Source organism: Vulpes lagopus, chromosome 5 (genome assembly GCF_018345385.1).
Source record: "Vulpes lagopus strain Blue_001 chromosome 5, ASM1834538v1, whole genome shotgun sequence".
Taxonomy (NCBI): Eukaryota; Metazoa; Chordata; class Mammalia; order Carnivora; family Canidae; genus Vulpes; species Vulpes lagopus.
Window position 1 is genome coordinate 75,400,988 of NC_054828.1, and position 18,111 is coordinate 75,419,098.

Genomic DNA, 18,111 nt, shown 5'->3' on the forward strand with positions numbered 1-18,111 from the left:
GGCGGGGCGGGGCGGGGCGGGGCGGGGCGGGGCGGGGCGGGGCTGCGGGAGGAGTTTTCGCTTGAGCCCGAGCGGTACCTTCTCCCCCTGAGCGGGTCGCAGCTGCCGGCGGGTTCGGTTTGGAGGGCGAGGCTTGAGACCCTGTCCAAAATCTCAGCCAAAGACTGCAGGTTTTTGGCTTCCGCAACGTCAGACTAGGGCAGGGCCAGGGGAGGAGTTTGAAGCCCAGTGCTCGGGTTCTTGCATCTGATTGAGCCCAGCGGGTCCTGGGGCGGATCCTGGGCGGGTCCCACTTTGCTTTTGACAGCTCTCTCGCGCGGAGCCGCAGCCGAGTCCCTGGTTCGGGAACTTGTAGCCCCGCTCTCTGCGCGTCCCCTTCCCCCCGTGGCCCCGGCCCCGGCCATGAAGCGCTTCTTCTCTTGCTCCAGCTCACAGGTGGCGGTAGGTGCCAACATGTCTGGGAGGATGGGGCTGGGGTGCAAGCCCTGGTGACAGAAGTCCTGAGTCCCATCTTCACGCACCGTCGCCTTTTCTCTTTATGGGTCTTTCCAGCGCTTCCACTCCCGCAATGCAGCCTGCCAGCCCTGCCTTCCTCAAGACCCTGTCTCCTCGCCTCTGACTTGCCTTCCTAACCTCTGCTCTCCCCAAATTCCTTCCCCTTGGCCCTTTCTTGTCCTCCTAGCATGTACACCCCCAACTTCTGAGATGTTTCCTGCAGGCTCTGCCCCTCCCTGAAGGTCCTTTCTACTTCTGCTGTCTTCCAGGACTGAACACCTCCAAACATCTGCTCTATCCCCAGCCCCTGCTCAGTCCCAGGTCCTGCTCTATCTCCCAAGTCCTGCCTCAAGGCCTCATTTTCAGCCCTGACCTGTCCTCACAATCCTGCCAGCCCATTTCCTCTTGGCCCAACAAACGCCCAGGCCGGTGCCTTCCCCTAGTCCTGTTTCATAGAGTTTTCTCTGTCCTTGCCCCCTTACCCCTTCCACTCCTGTTCTCTCATCAGCACCACTGGCTCTCTGACATCACTCCAACCCTCTTTCCAATGGGTGCTCCCACACAGGTGCAGCCTCCTCCTGTTCCCCCTTCAACTGCTGCCCCTCTCTTTCCAGTGGTTGTTCAACACCACGTTTCCCCCTTTTGCCCCAACCTCCTTTTGCCTGCTCTCTGTGGATTAGTCTTGCACTCCGCCATCCTCCCAGGCACTGGCAGAGGAGGCATAGTTGTCTGGCTGCTCCCCAAGACACTGGGTAAGTTGCCTGCAGAATCTACCCTAGCCAGCTCACTGCAGTGTCTGGTTATCAGACTGGTTCTTGGGCAAGTCAAAGGCCTTCTGCCTTCTTCTCCCCAGAATCTTCCTTCATTCTAAACCCTCACCCAGTTGCTTAGGGCTTGTATTCTCCGCTTCTCTGGACTGAGTTGGGGAAAGGTGACAGTAGAAGAGGATAGAGTAGATGCACTCTGTGAGCTCCCAGTAGAAGTCACTCTTCTCGCCACATTCTCCCAGAACACAACACAAGATAGATTACAGAAAGTGGGGCACAGAGAGGGTGTAGCTGTCTCTTCCCTGAAGATCTCTTAGAGAGACCTCCTATGTGGGGATGGCATTTTCTGGGGAGGTTGGGATGATGGCTCATTTAGAAGTGAGGTAGCCAATGACCCGTGGGAATATGACACAGCCGAACCTGACTTAGGAGTGTCATTCATAAGCAAACATGAGAAATGCTCAGCTCACTCTTCATGGGCAGGCCACAGAAGCCTGGAAGTGAGTGAGCTATGAGGCAAGAGTAGGGACTCTGTTGAGGCCTGTTCTTGTCCCACTTGGATTTCTTCTTCACCTGGTCTCCACGCACAGATCAACCAATCAAAATGCATTTACTGGATGACTAGGACAGGTACCAGAAACTCCATCTTAACTGTTAATGATTTTCTTATTCACACGGATTCTTCCTTAGTGGCTGAGAGTCCTCCGCATTGCCCTTCCCTTTCACGTCTGTGGAGTCTGCCTGCCCTTAGAAATGGGAGATTATTTCATTTATCCTATTCCCCAATCCTTGGGCTCCAGTCTTTCCAAGGTGGTGGAGTGAGCACTGGGCTGAATGTTGGAATTTGGAAATATCTCTCCCTCTGTTCTTCATCCCAGCTCTACAGAGTTTTGGCCATGAAGAATCTCCACTCATTCTAAACTCTCTTTAGTGTAACAAGCTTATAGGAAGTAAATTGGGTGGATTTAGAACTATCTAGCTGGAAAGAGCTGTTTTCTTCGTCAGGATAGGATCGCAAAAAGTTTAAAAATAGGCCAGTGTCAGCTGCAAATTGTTTCCTCCTGAAACTTCCTTACCCTTATGATAAATTTCTCCACTCCCTGGGTGGCTAACTACTCTGAACCCTTTGTCAAAGAAATAGGGCAACAGCCTTCCTGGCCACTCCCAAAGCCTGGCTTCCCAGTCATGCCAGAAGATTGCCCCTGCCTGTCCTCACTCCCGCCCCTGGGTCCAGGGCCAGAGCCCTGCACCCTTTGATTGAGACCAGTACTGACAGATCAGTGATCATTTTCAAATTAATCTAAATTATCCAAAATTTAGGAAGTCACACACACACACACACACACACACACACACACACACACCAGCTCTTACAATCTCATTTTATTTTAGTCAAATAGAGGATGCCTTTGAGGATGTCTTATGTATTAGCTTACTCTGCCTATGTAGGAAGTGGACCAGAAAATAGCTTTGAACAGTTGGCCAGTGCTTACTGGAATCAACTTAGAGGAATGTCCATTGCATTTAAAAATATATAGGAATCCCTGGGTGGCGCAGCGGTTTGGCGCCTGCCTTTGGCCCAGGGCACGATCCTGGAGACCCGGGATCGAATCCCACGTCGGGCTCCCGGTGCATGGAGCCTGCTTCTCCCTCTGCCTATGTCTCTGCCTGTCTCTCTTTCTCTCTCTGTGACTATCATAAAAAAAAAAATTTAAATATATATATTGAGAGTCAATTCCTGGATCCTCTAGGGCAGCCTTTCTATATCCATTCACCTGTCCTACAATGGTAGCTACTCTTTCTCTTCTGTTGGTGTGTTCCATCTCAATAGGATGCTTATAGGCACCCAGCCAGAGATAAGGAGAGGCTGCAATTACTCCTACAAAAGCCCCCTAATCTTGGCTACATATATACAGAGCTTATCCTTGTTTTTGAGTCTGCTGATTAATGTGGTGATTCTTCCCTTGAGGCTGTGATGGTAATCCAGTGCCTCTCTTCCGAGGACTGGATCTTGGAATTTGGAAGCATCCCTCTATTCTCCATCTTAGCTCTGCAGAGGTTTGACCATGATGAATTTCCACCTATTCTAAATTCTTCTTAGTGTAACAAGATTATAGGAAATAAATCGGGTGGATTTAGAGCTGTCTAGTTGGAAAGAAAAGTCTCTACATTGCTAAGAAGCACTTTTACCATCTCTATAGTCTGGCTGTTATACATTGGCTGATACAAGCAAGATCCCTTCCTCTCACTTCCCTGGGGGAAGAACTCTGAATTCAGAATTGCTGGTACATCCAAAATGTGTCCAGCAAAGCTAGGAAGGTTGACGATTGGACCCAGCATTTATTGTGCACCAATTCTGTGGCAGACAGTGCTAGGTGCTTTGTGGTGTGTTATATCACTAGGAAGCTAAAGTTCGGAGAAGTTGTTACATACTTAAATTCACCAGCATAGAAAGTGTTAGAATCAGGATTTAAACAGAGAACCTCAGATTAGAGGTCAACCGATGGCAGCATCCTGTGGTGGAGGTATAATTATAGCTTTCTGCTTTTTCTGAGGGCAACTGGTCCCTAAGGGACATTGGATAACATGTTCCTACATTCCAGAATCTGTTTGGTATGTGGACCAGTCATTTGGCTTATTTTGTCTTTTGAGAATTATCCTGTTCAGAGACTCTTCTCTGTGTAGGGAATAGCTTCGAGGGTGGGTGGCTTTGGCCTGGAGGCAGTCTTAGACTGTTTGCATGGTAATAAGTAAACCTTCTTCCAGGGCTCTGTCGTAGTATATATGGTCTGCTGGTGAGAACCAGGTTGGGCCCGTCAGGTGGCCTGGGTTCTAATTTCAATTTTACCCCTATTTTGTGATGTGAACCTGGACAATTATCCAAACTCAGCACACTTCAGTTTCTTCTGCTTTCAAATAGATCAAATAATATCAGCCCTAACTCCTTTCCAGGGATGTGGAGAGGCTAATGGAAACAGCACTTGAAATGACTATGAAGAATTACAAGTGCTGAACAGGAGTATTACCTTATCATCCATCTAGCCCAAGATCATTTTATGGCTTGGGCATTTCAAATCTTCCCTGATTTTGCTACATAATTTGCCCTGGCTAGGTAGACAGTATTTGAAAATTAATTATTTGGCTTCCATAGAACCTATTTTTTCCCACCTCCTCCCAAAGCCTCTTTCTTGTTGAGATTATACCTCATAAAATGTGATGTGCCACCACCAATCCTTCACTGCTTCCTGTTTGGTTATAAGGATACCATGCACTTGTATTGTTTTTTACAGTTTATGAAGAGAATTTATATACCTCATATGAGGTTAGCTCATTTAATGCTCACAACATGATGAGGTAGTTATTATTTCCCACATGTTATAGATGAGGAAACGGAGGTGTTCAATTGCTTACTCTGGGTCACATAGCTGAGAAAGTAGGACTGCTGACAAAATATTCATCCAGGACCCTTTCCACCGTCCCACAGATTTTTGCATCCTTTCTTCCTTTCCCTTCCCCTCTCTGGATCCAATCAGGCTATTCTGTGCCTTCAGCCCTGGGTGTTTTTACACAGCTCTCTCTCTTTCACACCCTGTGATACCTCAATTATTGTAATTACCCTACCACCCTCAAAAGGCAAGCTGGAATGATAGAACAATGCATGCCCAGGTGTGGCTGTGGCCTGGGACAGCTGCTCCCTGCCAGAGAAAAGAGTAGGGAGGGGAGGGAGGAGCAGGAGAGCTGCCTCTTGCTGCTTCCTCAAGCCTAGCTAGAGACCTATTTTTGCCTTTGGGTGGTTGTGCCATGGAAGGGTAAGAGCAATCAACTAAAGGACATAGAAACGAGATGGGAAGAGAGAAACTCTGCTTTCCCCTCCCAGTTTTGGGGCCCACAGCCAAAAGGCTGGATGGTATGGCTGGATATTTGGACTCCTAGCTGTAATGTGAAGCTAGATGCCTTGATGTCTCATAAATCTGAGGACAAGAAGCAGAGCAGCATGGGGGGGTGAGAGGTAATGTGAGCCCAAAAGGGAGTGGTCAGCATGGCTCAGCTTGCTCCAGCAAGACCTAGAGAGCAGAAGGGAAAGGAGTCATGGCTAGGATTGCTCTGAGCTGGTGCACCTAACAACAATAATCACATGATGATTAAAACAAAAACAAAAACAAAAAGGACATCTGAAAAACTCTGCCCTCAGTGCTAGAACATGATTTTTTAAAAAAGATTTTATTTATTCATTCATAAGACACACAGAGAGAGGCAGAGACACAGGCAGAGGGAGAAGCAGGCTCCTCAAGGGAAGCCCCATGTGGGACTCGATCCCAGGACACTGGGATCATAACCTGAGCCAAAGGCAGACACTCAATCACTGAGCCATCCAGGCACCTGTAGAACACGATTTTTAATCCACTAGTTCAAGTACTTTTTGGTCCAGGGCTGGCAATACCCAGCAGTAGTTTCTCGGTGGCCTGCAGAGGTCTCTTTTCCCTGGCCAGGCATCCTAACCATCTCCTTTCCTTTTTCTACCCCATCCCCACTCCCTGTGTTCATACAATCTGTGGCCCTGGACCAGGTGGAGAGATGGAACCGCCGTGATCAGAAGCTGCTGGAGGCGGTACAGCGGGGGGATGTGGGACGTGTGGCTGCCCTGGCCTCAAGGAAGTCTGCCCGACCCACCAAGCTGAACTCCAACGGCCAGTCTCCGTAAGTAAGCCCTCCTGGGCCCCCCTTGATATGTGGCTCTCTTTGAAAGCCTCCAACCCTGATATGAGGTAGGACTAGGGAATGCCTAAAGCCCCAGAGCCTTTTTTTGTTTTAATCAGCAAGCATATCCATCATTGTTTGCTACGGATCAAGTGCTGCAAACAGGGAGGGGAGAGATAGCGTCTCTGAGTACCATCTGTCTCATGGCCCAGATTGACAAACCTTGAGGGGGGGGGAAGCCCCCAAAACAAAAGGACATCAAGCCCATGAAACAAACAGAAAACTGCTACATTCCCTAAATACAGTGTTTACTTATTGCACAAGTAGGAGGGTGTGTAGCTTGGGAAAATAGGAACAAAGTGGTTGTAGCCGAGAGCATCAGCTGGCTAGGTGGGATGGTGAGGCCAAGAGGGAGATTATCCCTCGTCCCTTCCACCCAGCCTTCTGTCTGCTCCAGCTGCCTCCTCCTATGACAGTCCAGGCTATTAAGGGTCCTGTGGTCAGAGCAACAGGTAGTTCCATGTTCGCTGGACACCCCACGATTGTCTAGGTGGCTTGAGACCTGTAGCTCTTATTTCTGTTTTTGCTTCCAGCCTCCTCTGGCCTTTTCCTCAGGAAGTCAGGCTAGGGGAACTTCCCCGTCTGTTTTTGGGATTGGCTTTGGGGTGAAGAAGCATAGCAGGCAGTGCTTATGAAGGTTCTTGTATCCCTCATCCGCTGGTCCCTTCATCCTTCTGCCCCTTGGCCTTGATTCCAGCAGGTTCCATTTGGCAGCCTCCAAAGGCCTGACAGAATGTCTAACTATACTGCTTGCAAACGGGGCTGACAGCAACAGCAAGAATGAGGACGGTGAGTTAGATCTTGCACTGGGCCGCACTGCTGGTCTCTCCCTTCATTGCAGCAGCGGTGAGGGCTGACTGCTGGAGGTTCCAAGTGTGGTCTCCCACTTCTCTCCCCATCAGTTCTGGCCAGCATCCTTCCGGGGGCTCCTCTCCCTGCAAGATGGTTTACCTCACCTCTACTCCCACCTCCAGCACAGGTTCCAGGCACTGGGGGAACAGGAATTTCAGGCCCTGTGTGGCTGAGAGCTTCTCTCTCTAATCTCCCCCTGATTATCTGTGCGTCTCTTGCCTTCCCTCCCTGTGAGTCATCGGCATGCATGGGGCCACCCACCTTCCATCTCCCCCTGTTTCTCTTTCCAGGAAGCACTGCCCTGCACCTGGCCACCATCTCCTGCCAGCCACAATGTGTCAAGGTCCTGCTGCAGGTAAGAGCACCCTCTTGATACTACTTTAGTGAAGGGAAGAAATGGGCCCAGAATCTTCTAAATCTTCTGTGTCTTGTGGTCACAAGCAATGTTTGGTCAACAGGACCCCTCTCATCCCAAGTAAGAGAGCTGATCATCATGTATTCATTAATTCACAGATATTTATGTAACACCTACTATGGGCAGACACCACACTTAATGCTGCCCTTGAGGGCAGGTTATAAAGCAGAGCTCCTGGGGACTGCCTGCCAGTCATCCACATGCCATTGGCAGAGCCCCTGCAGAGACTAACCACCCAGCAGGTGGGCAAGTGAGAGGAGGACAGGAGTGTTCAAATTAATCCAGTGTTCCACTGTCTGCTTTTAAAGAGCTTGCAATCTGGGAGCACTAAAAGAAATATATATGTGAAATGACACGCAGACAATCTATAAGCCGGTCTCCAAAAGTCCAAGAGGCATAGCTCAACAGGTCACTGGGCGAATGGCTGTTCTGCTTTTGTTCTTTCCAGATCTTTCCAAGTTCCCCAATTATGATCCTAAGATACCAGTCATGGACTCAGAAGTCATTTTCCCTAATGTGCCTATTTGTCTATAATCTGATTTTTCTTGGGCCCTAGGTTTAAGAACTGGGGCTGAAATTCAAGGCTGCCTATCCTCTGCAAGGAGTAGACTGGGCTTGCCTAGTAGTTGGCCAGAGCCACAGTCCTCCTTTCCCTCCCCATAGTACTATGGAAGTTGATGACTCAATAGGGTGGGTATGTGATAAGGATGGTACTACCATGCCCCATGCTGCCTCCCTTGGTGGCTCTTTGCAGCATGGTGCCAATGAAGATGCTGTGGATGCAGAAAACCGAAGTCCATTGCACTGGGCAGGTGTGTGCCAAGGGGCTGATGGGAAACAAGGCTGCAGGGACCAGGGGGCTGGAAGGGAGGGGAGGACAACATTTGGAGAGCAGGGTAGGCCAGGGCTGACTGCTAAAATGGTTGGAGGGAATGCGGGGCTGTAGTCTGAGTAGGTGTCCTTCCTGCTTCTCCTTAACCCAATCATCCCTCAACCCTCCCAGCCTCCTCTGGCTGTGCATCAAGTGTGCTCCTGCTGTGTGACCATGAAGCCTTCCTGGACGTCCTGGATAATGTGAGTGTCAGCTGGGCAGTGCCCTGCACAGGGAGGCTGTTGTTCTCTCTGAGCTTGACTAGCTAAGCTCTGTGACCAGGGGTTATGCACATCTCCTCTTCCTTCTCCCTCCACTCCTCCTCCTTTCTCTCATGGAGAGGTTAGTCCTTATCTTCTGGAGAGCTTCTAACCTTTCAGAAAGGAGAATTTTGCCCCTGGATCTGGGCTTTTTTCTGGAGATGTGTCGGGAGAGGGCAGTTGGTAGAATTGTCAAGCCCCTGGCTCCCCTGGGCTCCTCTTGAACTTCCTTCCCACAATCTGTGCAGGATGGACGGACACCCCTGATGATTGCATCGCTGGGTGGTCACGCAGCTATCTGCTCACAGCTACTGCAGAGAGGTGCCCGAGTTAATGTCACAGACAAGGATGACAAGTGAGCCTTCTCTATCTCCCCATCCCAAATCCAGACATTGGCCACTCTAGAAAGGAGCCCCGGGGAAAATGTATCTGCATGTACATGTGTACGTGTATGTGTTTGTGTGTATGTGTGTGTTTGGGGGAAGAAAGAAGATTGGTCTCTGTTTTCTCAGGAACCTCCTTCATTCTGAGCAGTTGTTTGGAAGAGCTCTGGCTGCTGTTTTGCAGTTGAGAAAGTTTTCCTTAGACTTTCCTATTCAGTTGCTACCACCAGCATTTTCCTGGCATAGATGACTCTGGAAGTAGAATCCATTCTTCTGGATCCATTAGTTCAATTTACTGGTTTTCAAACTATCTTCTAAGCAATGGAATCCTTTTTCCAATGAAGAATTTATGCAGAGGGATGCCTGGGTGACTCAGTGGTTGAGCGTCTGCCTTTGGCTCAGGGCATGATCCTGGGGTACTGGGATCTAGTCCTGCATCGGGCTCCCTCCAGGGAGCCTGCTTCTCCCTCTGCCTGTGTCTCTGCCTCTCTCTGTGTCTCTCTTGGATACATAAACACAAAATCTTAAAAAAAAAAAAAAAAGGAATTTATGCAGAACCTCAATATATACAGTAGTTGAAAATAGAGCCCTCCTAATTGGCCCTGGGCTTTCTGATGTTGCAGCTCCAAGAAACAACATTTGAAAAGTTCTGGTCTGGTCTAATGCTTTTTGTTGTTGGTTTGTGGTTCTCCTCACCACATTGAGTGAGATCTGACTCCGGGAGTGCAATTCTTGGAACCAGGACTCCTGGATTTCCTGGTGAAAGCCTATGCCTAGATTTGTCGCAACCCACAGATCGGCTCTGATCCTGGCCTGTGAGAAAGGCAGCGCTGAGGTGGCCGAACTGCTTCTGAGCCATGGAGCAGATGCAGGGGCAATGGACAGCATGGGGCACGGCGCTCTGCATTACGCTCTCCGCACACAAGACAAAGTGCTGTGCCAGCTGCTGCAGCAGGCTCTGAACCGCCGGGGGCAGCGGGGAGGTAAAGCTGAGTCCCTTTTGTAACTTCAAAATTCTTCTTAGGATCAAAGAAGCTTCTTAGAATGCCATTTGTTCCCATAGAAATAATCCCTCTGAAAAATAATTGTCACTTTAGGTGAGGGTTTACTTATTTATTGCTGCTACTGTGAAATGACCCCAATATCCCAAAAGCATGGTCACAAAATTCCTTAATGCAGCCTTGTCTCTCTGAAGGCAACTCTGGCTTATACTTTTGCTAGCATTTATGAGTTGTTATTGTGTATCTGTTTGTGTGACTTGTGAGTCAATCTCCATCTTCCCTACTAGACCAGAACCCCCCCAGATGACAGGCCATGGCTGTTCTGCTTACCAGAGGTCCTGGTGCCTATATCAGTGCCTGGCACAGCGTCCAATTAAATAAGTGAGCAAACAAAATGAATGAGCTAGCCTATCTCTGGGCTAAGGGAACCAGGAATGTTAGATACTTGGGGACCCATTCAACAGCAGTGGCTCCTGGAACCACAAAGATGTGTGTGGGAAGAGTCATCACATTGGGGGCTGTTCCTCTCAGAAAAAAATGGAGATAGGGACAGGTACCTGGGTGGCTCAGCGGTTGAGCATCTGCCTTTGACTCAGGGAATGATCCTAGGGTCCTGGGATCAAGTCCCACATTGGGCTTCTTGCAGGGAGTCTGCTTGTCCCTCTGCCTATGTCTCTGCCTCTCTCTGTCTCTCATGAATAAATAAAATCTTAGAAAAGAAAAGAAAAACGAAAGAAGTCTGGAGATAAAGCGAGGGCTAGAAGAAGACCTGTCTCCACTTTCATTTTCCCCATGCTTTTTCATATAGGTCAGGGGCTTGTTCAACATCCAGATCTTGCATCCCAGGTAAGACCCTATGTGTCTCTTGCTTCTGACCCACCCCAGGCTATCCCACTGGGGCATCTCCCAAATAGTGATCTTTGGGGACAACAAGACAGTCTAAGAGAGGAAAGGCCCTCCCGGGGCTAGACTAGCTGCTGCCTTTAACTCACTATTCCTTTTTCTATGTAGGCCTCTCCATCTGAGCCTCAGGTGGGTTCTCCACCTAAGAGCCCATGCAGAGCAGAGCCCGAGGAGGAGCAGGAGGAAGAGGAGGAAGAAGACCCATGCTCAGATGAGTGGAGGTGGAAGTATGAAGAGGAGCAGAGGAAGGTTTCCCAGTTGGAGCAGGAGCTGGTGCAAAAGACTGAAGAGGCTAAGGTTCAAGCTGCAGCCTACCTGGGCCTGGAGAACCATATTCGAGAGCAGGTGCACGAGCTGGGCCTCCTCCTATCCCAAGAGCCTGGAGCTCCAGGAGGGCAGAGCTCTAGTCTCCGGCCTGGAGGAGATGGTATGGAGCATGGCTGTCCCTTGGGCCTGCTGGCTCAGCGCATTCAAGAGCTAAGGAAGCGGCAGCAGGCAGCAGCTATAGCCCCAGCCAACTTGGTGTTAGCTTCTAAGAAGGCTGAGGATTCAACCACAGGGGAGATTCAGTATGAAGCCCACAGAAAGTTCCAACCAGAAGAACAAGAGCCACCCCAGAGCCCAACTTGTGAGACCATTGGGAAAGCCACAGGACAGCAGCTGACCACCAACGGTGGACAGGCCCTTGGCCCTGATCATACTGACAAGCCATGTACCAGCCAGAAAGAGAGGCCCTGGGCCCCAGGGGCTGAACCGACAGGCACAGTGGCTGAACCCCTGGGCACAACAGCCATGAATCAGCTCCTACTACAACTGAGGGAAGAGCTGGCTGCGGTGTGGCGAGAGAAGGATGCTGCACGGGGGGCTCTGTCAAGACGGGTCCTGGAGGGAGCTCTGGGGACACCCCAGGCTGAGGCTGCAGCAGCTGCCTGGGAGAAGATGGAGGCCAGGCTGGAGCAGGTGCTGGTGAGGCTGGATCGGGCAAAGGCAGGATTACAGGTGAAACCTCAGGCTGCTGCCCAGGAGCCCAGAGAGGGAGCCCCAAAGGCAGAGCCAGCGACCATCACCAAAGAGAATGAAGGTGGGCAGAAGAGGGCTCCTGGGGACCCCGGGGAGCCTGGAGGGGAGCAGATGCGAGGAGGAGGTCTGGCCAAGGGACAGCTGGAGAAGGAGGTAGCAGCACTGAGACTGAGCAATACTAACTTGCTGGAGGAGCTGGGGGAGCTGGGGCAGGAGAGGCGGCGGTTGCAAGGGGAGCTGCAGTCCCTGAGCCAGCGGCTGCAGCGGGATTTCGTTCCCAAGCCCGAGGCGCACGTCCAGCTCATGCAGTTGCGGCGGAGTGTGGGGCTGCTGACAGACGAACTGGCCCTGGAGAAGGAGGCCACCGAGAAACTGCGGAAGCGCCTGGCTTCCCAGACCAGTGGCCTCCAGGGGCTGTGCGACTCCCTGCCGCCCGACCTGGTGGGTGAGGGCAGCACGGGGCGCGGGGCGGCGGAGCCCCTGGAGGAGCTGCGGGCCTGCATCAGCGCCCTGGTGCAGCGGCACCGCGAAGGCCAGAAGGCGCTGGCCCACCTGGAGCACGAAAACCGGCAGCTGCGGGGGCCCCCCGGCCCGGCCCTCTCCTCCAAGGCCCCGGCGCCCCCCGAGGTGGCCGCTCTGGAGCAAGACCTGGGGAAGTTGGAGGAGGAGCTGCGGGCCGTCCAGGCCACGATGAGCGGGAAGAGTCAGGAGATCGGGAAGCTGAAGCAGCTGCTCTACCAAGCCACCGAGGAAGTGGCCGAGCTGAGAGCCCGGGAGGCCGCCAGCCTGAGGCAGCACGAGAAGACCCGGGGTTCGCTGGTGGCCCAGGCCCAGGCCTGGGGCCAGGAGCTGAAGGCGCTGCTGGAAAAGTATAACGCGGCGTGCCGGGAGGCGGGGGCGCTGCGCGAGGCCGTGGCCGAGGAGCGGCGCCGCAGCGGGGAGCTGGCGGCGCGGGCGGCCGAGCAGGAGCGCCGGGCCGGCGAGATGCGCGGCCGCTCCCAGCAGTTTGAGGAAACGGCCGAGCGGTTCAAAGACAAAGTGGAGCATCTCATCGGCGCTTGCCGGGACAAGGAGGCCAAGGTGAGCCGGCCGGGCAACCATCGGAGCAAGGGGTGCTTCGGGGTCCGCTAACGTGCATCTAGCTCGGTTTAGTCGGATGAATACCTTGAGCGCAACAGCAAGTCCTTTGCAAGGACCACCGTGTTCTCCCGGGTCTCGGGGTTTGGGGGTCGGGATCCGAGGTGAGGCTAAGGTATAACTAGAAGAGAGAACGGGGCTTACGTATTAAAGTTTGGGATTCAGGATTCAGAAGCCGAGCCGTCAGAGCTAGCCAGCTCCTGCCCTGGAGTCCTACGGCTTATTAACGTGTTCACTTAAGTAGATTAGCCCAGGAAGAGGCCTGGTCATATGGTGGGTTGTTGTGGTTTTGCTAGGGTTCTGGGGAGGTCACTTGGGGGCCCATGGGTTTGGGAAAGTAGACTAGCCCGAAGCTCCTCTTCTCCCCTCCCACTTCAGTCAGAGTGAGTTCTACAAAAGATTTCCACTGGCAAAGAGAAAACCAAGGCAAATAAATAAATAAATAAATAAATAAATAAATAAATAAATAAAAAATAAAAAATACATACATACATACCGCTGTTAGAAACCAGAGTTTTCCAATGATTCCTCCCAAAGTCAGTGTAATGCTTCTAGGAGACATGTCTAATGAATTCTAAAAAATCAATTTCCAAACGAGTTTAGTAATTTTAGAACTACCTGTGAAATGAATGAAATCAATGAGATCAGATGTCTTATTAAAAGTTGTGTACATGCTCAAATGTAGAATGATATAAAAAACATATAGGGAGTATATACTTCAGAGCATGGACCATGCATTCAAGGAGATCTTGGTTCAAATCATTATTTCATCACTTATTAGCTGTATAGTTTTGACAAGTTACTTAACTCAGTCTCCTTATCTACAAAATGTGAATATTAATACTTCCCTCAGAGAAATATTGTTCTCCTCAGAACAGAAGAAGAGCTTTCTTGAGTGTTGAGACAACGTGTGTAAAAGTATCTGGCATATAGTACATATCCACTAAAAGGAAGTTGACCTTGACCCTGGGTGGTATTGGAGTGGGGAATGACTTGGGCCTCCTCAGTTCCCTTTCTTTCTTGGTGGCTTCAGATCAAGGAGTTGTTGAAGAAGCTGGAGCAGCTTTCAGAGGAGGTCTTAGCAGTTCGGGGAGAAAATGCTCACCTTGCTCTGCAGCTGCAGGTATGTTCTGCCCTCAGGGAAATAGACGCTGCTAGAGAAAAGGGTGGCCAATGGAAGTGATGCACGTGTGGGAAAGATTCTGGGAATTATAGAGGCCTGGCCACGGAGTGGGCCAGGCTGGGCAGTGGTGGGCTAAGGGAGACTGAGCTGATCACTTCATTCTTCTTCTTTTTTTAATTTTTGCTTAATTATTTCAAATATTTTATTTATTTATTCATGAGAGACACGGGGCGGTGGGGGGAGGGGAGGCAGAGACACAGGCAGAGGGAGAAGCGGACTCCACGCAGGAAGCCTGACATGGGACTGGATCCTGGGACTCCAGGATCACGCCCTGGGCTGAAGGTGGCGCTAAACCGCTGAGCCACCTGGGCTGCCCCCTAATTTTTATTTAAATTCATTTTAATTAACATATAGTGTATTATGAGTTTTAGGAATAGAATTCAGTGATTCATCCGTTGTATATAACATCCGATACTCATTCCATAAGTGCTCTCCTAATGCTCATCATCCAGTTGCCCCATCCCCCCTCCACCTCCCCTCCAGCTACCCTGTTTGTTTCCTAGAGTTGAGTCTCTTATATTTTGCCTCCCTCTCTGTTTTTATTTTTCCTTCCCTTCCCCTATGTTCATCTCTCTCTCTCTCTCTCTTTTTTTTAAGATTTTATTTATTTATTCATGAGAGACACAGAGAGAGGGGCACAGACACAGGCAGAGGGAGAAGCAGGCTCCACACAGGGAGCCCAATGTGGGACTCGATCTCGGGGTCTTCAGGATCATGCCCTGGGGGCACTAAACCTCCGAGCCACCCGGGCTGCCCTGTTCATCTCTTTTGTTTCTTAAATTCCATATATGAGGGCAGCCTGGGTAGCTCGGTGGTTTAGCGTTGCCTTCAGCTCAGGGCCTGATCCTGGAGACCAATGGATCGAGTCCCACGTCGGGCTCCCTACATGGAGCCTGTTTCTCCCTCTGTCTGTGTCTCTACCTCTCTTTCTCTCTCTCTCTGTTTCTCATGAATAAATAAAATCTTTAAAAAAATCCACATATGAGTGAAATCATGTGGTATTTGTCTTTCTCTGACTTGTTTTGATTAGCTTAATACTCTCTAGTTCCATCCATGTCATTGCAAATGGCAAGATTTAATTATTTTTGAGTAGTATTCTGAGTAGTATTCTATATTGTATATATATCACATCTTCTTTATCCATTCTTTTGTCAGTGGACATCTGGGTTCCTCCCATAGTTTGGCTATTGTGGATATTGCTGCTATACACATTGGGGGCAAGTGCCCTTCAGATCACTATGTTTGTATCCTTTGAATAAATACTTAGTAGTGCAATTGCTGGGCCATAGGGATGGTTCTATTTTTAACTTTTTGAGGAACCTCCATACTGTTTTCCAGAGTGGCTACACCAGTTTGCATTCCTACCAACAGCTCACCACTTCATTCTATTGTTCCTCATGAGGGGCTGTGTGTGTCAGGGCGGGTGTGCTAGGGTGGGCACATAATCTCTCATTGACGCTCACTCCCAGGATTCCCAGAAGAACCACGAAGAGATCATCTCCACCTACAGGAACCATCTGCTGAATGCCGCTCAGGTGAGCAAGGGAGGAAGTAGAGACAGAGTGCTGGGCAGGGGGTGTTACATTTGAGATCCTTCCTCTTACCTGCACATACCTGTCATTTCTTGGAAAGCTGGACTTTAGATGTTCCAGTGCCAGGTGTCTAGATCTCATTAGGTAGATCAAGAGATCAAGAGAGGATGTGCATGAATGTGAGGGGGATAGAGTGTTTGCCCCTCCTTGCCAATTCCCTGATCCTTTATGAACTCCCTGAAAGGCCTTTTCCTGTCCCTTATGCCCTTTCTCAGTTTCATCCTGAGCTAAATATGTCTCACCAAGGAAGAAGAGCTGGGTGGCTTGCTCCTTTATTAGGAAGAATGGTATCTACAAAGAGCAGAACATTTGTCCTGTATCAGGTGCTCTGCTTCATAGTCATTGGCTTTTTAGCCCTCACAGCAGTCCCAGAAAGTAGACATTATTATCTTCCTTGTAAAGACCAGGAGACAGCCATAGAGAAGTCACACACTGTAAACCAGGGTGCATAGTAAATAGCATTCCACTAAACCACAGAATGTTCCCTTGCCTGTCTCCCCCCATTTCCTCTTCTTTGTCCCCTTTTCTTTCCTTCCTGCCACTTACAGGGCTACATGGAACAAGATGTGTACAATATCTTGCTGCGAATCCTCAGCATCCAGGAAGAGTAAGGCATCCCGGTGCCCTGAGGGATGTGCCATTTGTCTGTGGTGAGTTGTGGATCAGGGTGACGAAGGATGAACCTGGAGAAAGGACTTGGGAAGAGAGACTTACGGATGGGATTTGGAGTCTTCTTTGGCTCCTTGCGGTGGTGGCTGACACTGGGGAGCCCTGTGGGGCATAGAGCATTTGAAGTGAGGTCAGTTGAGAAGACACAATCTGGGGAATCACTGGGTAGAAGCAGGAATCAGGGAACAGGTAGACTGCAGGGGACTAAAAAGACTTGCTGAATGGCTCTCCTAAGGCCCAGGCTAGAGATGCCAGTGAAAAGTAGCCATGGTGGCAGAGTAGCAGGGAGTTGTTTGCCAGGGTGGGACCTCATGAACTCCAGAATCTCTCCTTCGCTCACACACTACTCATTCAGAGAGCAGTCACCCCTGACTCTTCTTGCCACCCCTGTTCAGCTGGCAGTTTTTTCCAGTCCAGGTAGATGACATGCCCTTTATCATCTTGGCATGGGTGGGAGGGGACTGAGGAGATATGTGTGCATTTCACCCTTGAATATCTTCTTTCAGGGAGTAGGAGCATCCCTGGTTGCCAGAGGCTCCACCAGGATGTGGAGAAGGGCAGGGGGCAGGCGGTGAGGATGGGTAGGTGGGGTTTCACCTGACAGTATGGAGCCCAGACCTGAGAACCTGAAGCCTGGAATCATCACGGATGAGACCAGAGAAGGTGCACATGGAGGCCAGCTCTGTGAAAATAAAGCAGGAGGCAGTGTGGTGTTGGGTGTCATGTTTTTCTCTCTTGGAAGGGGAGTGGGGAAAGGAGTCTTTTTCATTCTTATTCCTTTTTTTTTTTAATCACAAATGGCCCCAAAAGTCAGCAGCTTTCACACTTTATGAGCCACAGTAAGAAATACACTCTATATGGTGGTGCATATATCTGAAATAGTATTTACCCTTATTGTTTTCATTTTATAATATTCTCTATTATGTTCCAAGGAAAAAATATTTCTCAAAATACCCCTACTAATGAATGGGTCAAGACCCACATTTGAAAAACAGCTCTCTGTAGAAATGGAGATTGATATTCTCTTTCTCAAATTTGTCTCTGATCTTTTATCTGTATCTTGTGATTCCTGCATCCACTATCTTTTTTAAGGAGGAGAGATTGAGAGACTTGGGTTTTCTTCATGCTGTACAGTCTAAAATATTTGTGTGTCAAATTATGCATCTAGATATGAGGCACAGGGGCTCACATGGTCTGTATTCTTTGCCCAGGTACAAAGTGGGATGGAAAGTCTGATTCCCGGGAAAGGGGGGAAGGGATACTCAGAACTAGCTTTTTCCCTCCCGTTCTGTTCTCAGACTAAAAAAATATATCTCTCTTGGCCACTTCCCATGGGTCTCCTCTCCTTCCTGTCCCTCCACCAGCCAGACTGCTAGGTGAGACACCAGGCAGTGAATTCCTCCTCAATCTCCAACTGCGGTTTGGATCCCTCCCTGTTCCTTCTCCCAGCCCACCCCCTGCTGAGTTTTGCTGGGTCAGAGGAGGCCACAGTTTGGCAGTAAAGAGCCTGACCGGGTGGAAAGAAGACTGGGGAGGGGCTGCAGCGGAAGATAGGGGGCCCGCTCCAGGGTTTGGCCCAGAAGAGAGCAGCTGTGTAGATCACATCCTAGAGAAGATGACAGTCAGCTTTGGGATTTATGTGGATGGGTACAGGACTGCTTTGAGGCAGGAAGAATGGGGACCGGAGGGGTTGATGGGGAAAGAGGGTACAGCTGCCGAAAAGAGCATCAGAAAGATCCGAGTCATTGCCATTAAGGGGAACAGAACCTCTTTTCCTTCCTGCTCTTTGAGTTACCAAAGAATAT

The 18,111-nt window shown here is 50.0% G+C and overlaps 1 protein-coding gene across 2 annotated transcripts; it reads left to right on the plus strand.

Annotated features, from left to right (window-relative positions):
• The first annotated feature begins 87 nt into the window (after positions 1-87).
• On the plus strand, positions 88-17,017 carry ANKRD35 (ankyrin repeat domain 35). Of its 2 annotated transcripts, XM_041754054.1 has the most exons (14): positions 88-441; positions 5,830-5,960; positions 6,721-6,809; positions 7,163-7,227; positions 8,042-8,099; positions 8,291-8,361; positions 8,667-8,773; positions 9,597-9,784; positions 10,611-10,648; positions 10,814-12,805; positions 13,896-13,985; positions 15,515-15,580; positions 16,186-16,287; positions 16,813-17,017. In XM_041754054.1, the coding sequence occupies exons 1-13, from the start codon at positions 403-405 to the stop codon at positions 16,246-16,248; spliced, it is 2,997 nt and encodes a 998-aa protein (XP_041609988.1). In that variant the 5' UTR covers positions 88-402; the 3' UTR covers positions 16,249-16,287; positions 16,813-17,017. The 2 variants fall into 2 exon arrangements, with proteins under 2 accessions (XP_041609988.1, XP_041609989.1); XM_041754055.1 differs by lacking the exons at positions 88-441; positions 5,830-5,960; positions 8,042-8,099.
• Positions 17,018-18,111: the final 1,094 nt, after the last annotated feature.

What these genes read in the sequence shown, in the direction of transcription:
- ANKRD35 (XM_041754054.1), top strand. Translation starts at nt 403, where the DNA reads ATGAAGCGCTTCTTCTCTTGCTCCAGCTCACAGGTGGCG. An exon ending in AACTCCAACGGCCAGTCTCC is followed by an intron (nt 5,961 to 6,720) that starts GTAAGTAAGCCC and finishes TGATTCCAGCAG; the next exon opens with GTTCCATTTGGCAGCCTCCA. An exon ending in ACCTTGCTCTGCAGCTGCAG is followed by an intron (nt 13,986 to 15,514) that starts GTATGTTCTGCC and finishes GCTCACTCCCAG; the next exon opens with GATTCCCAGAAGAACCACGA.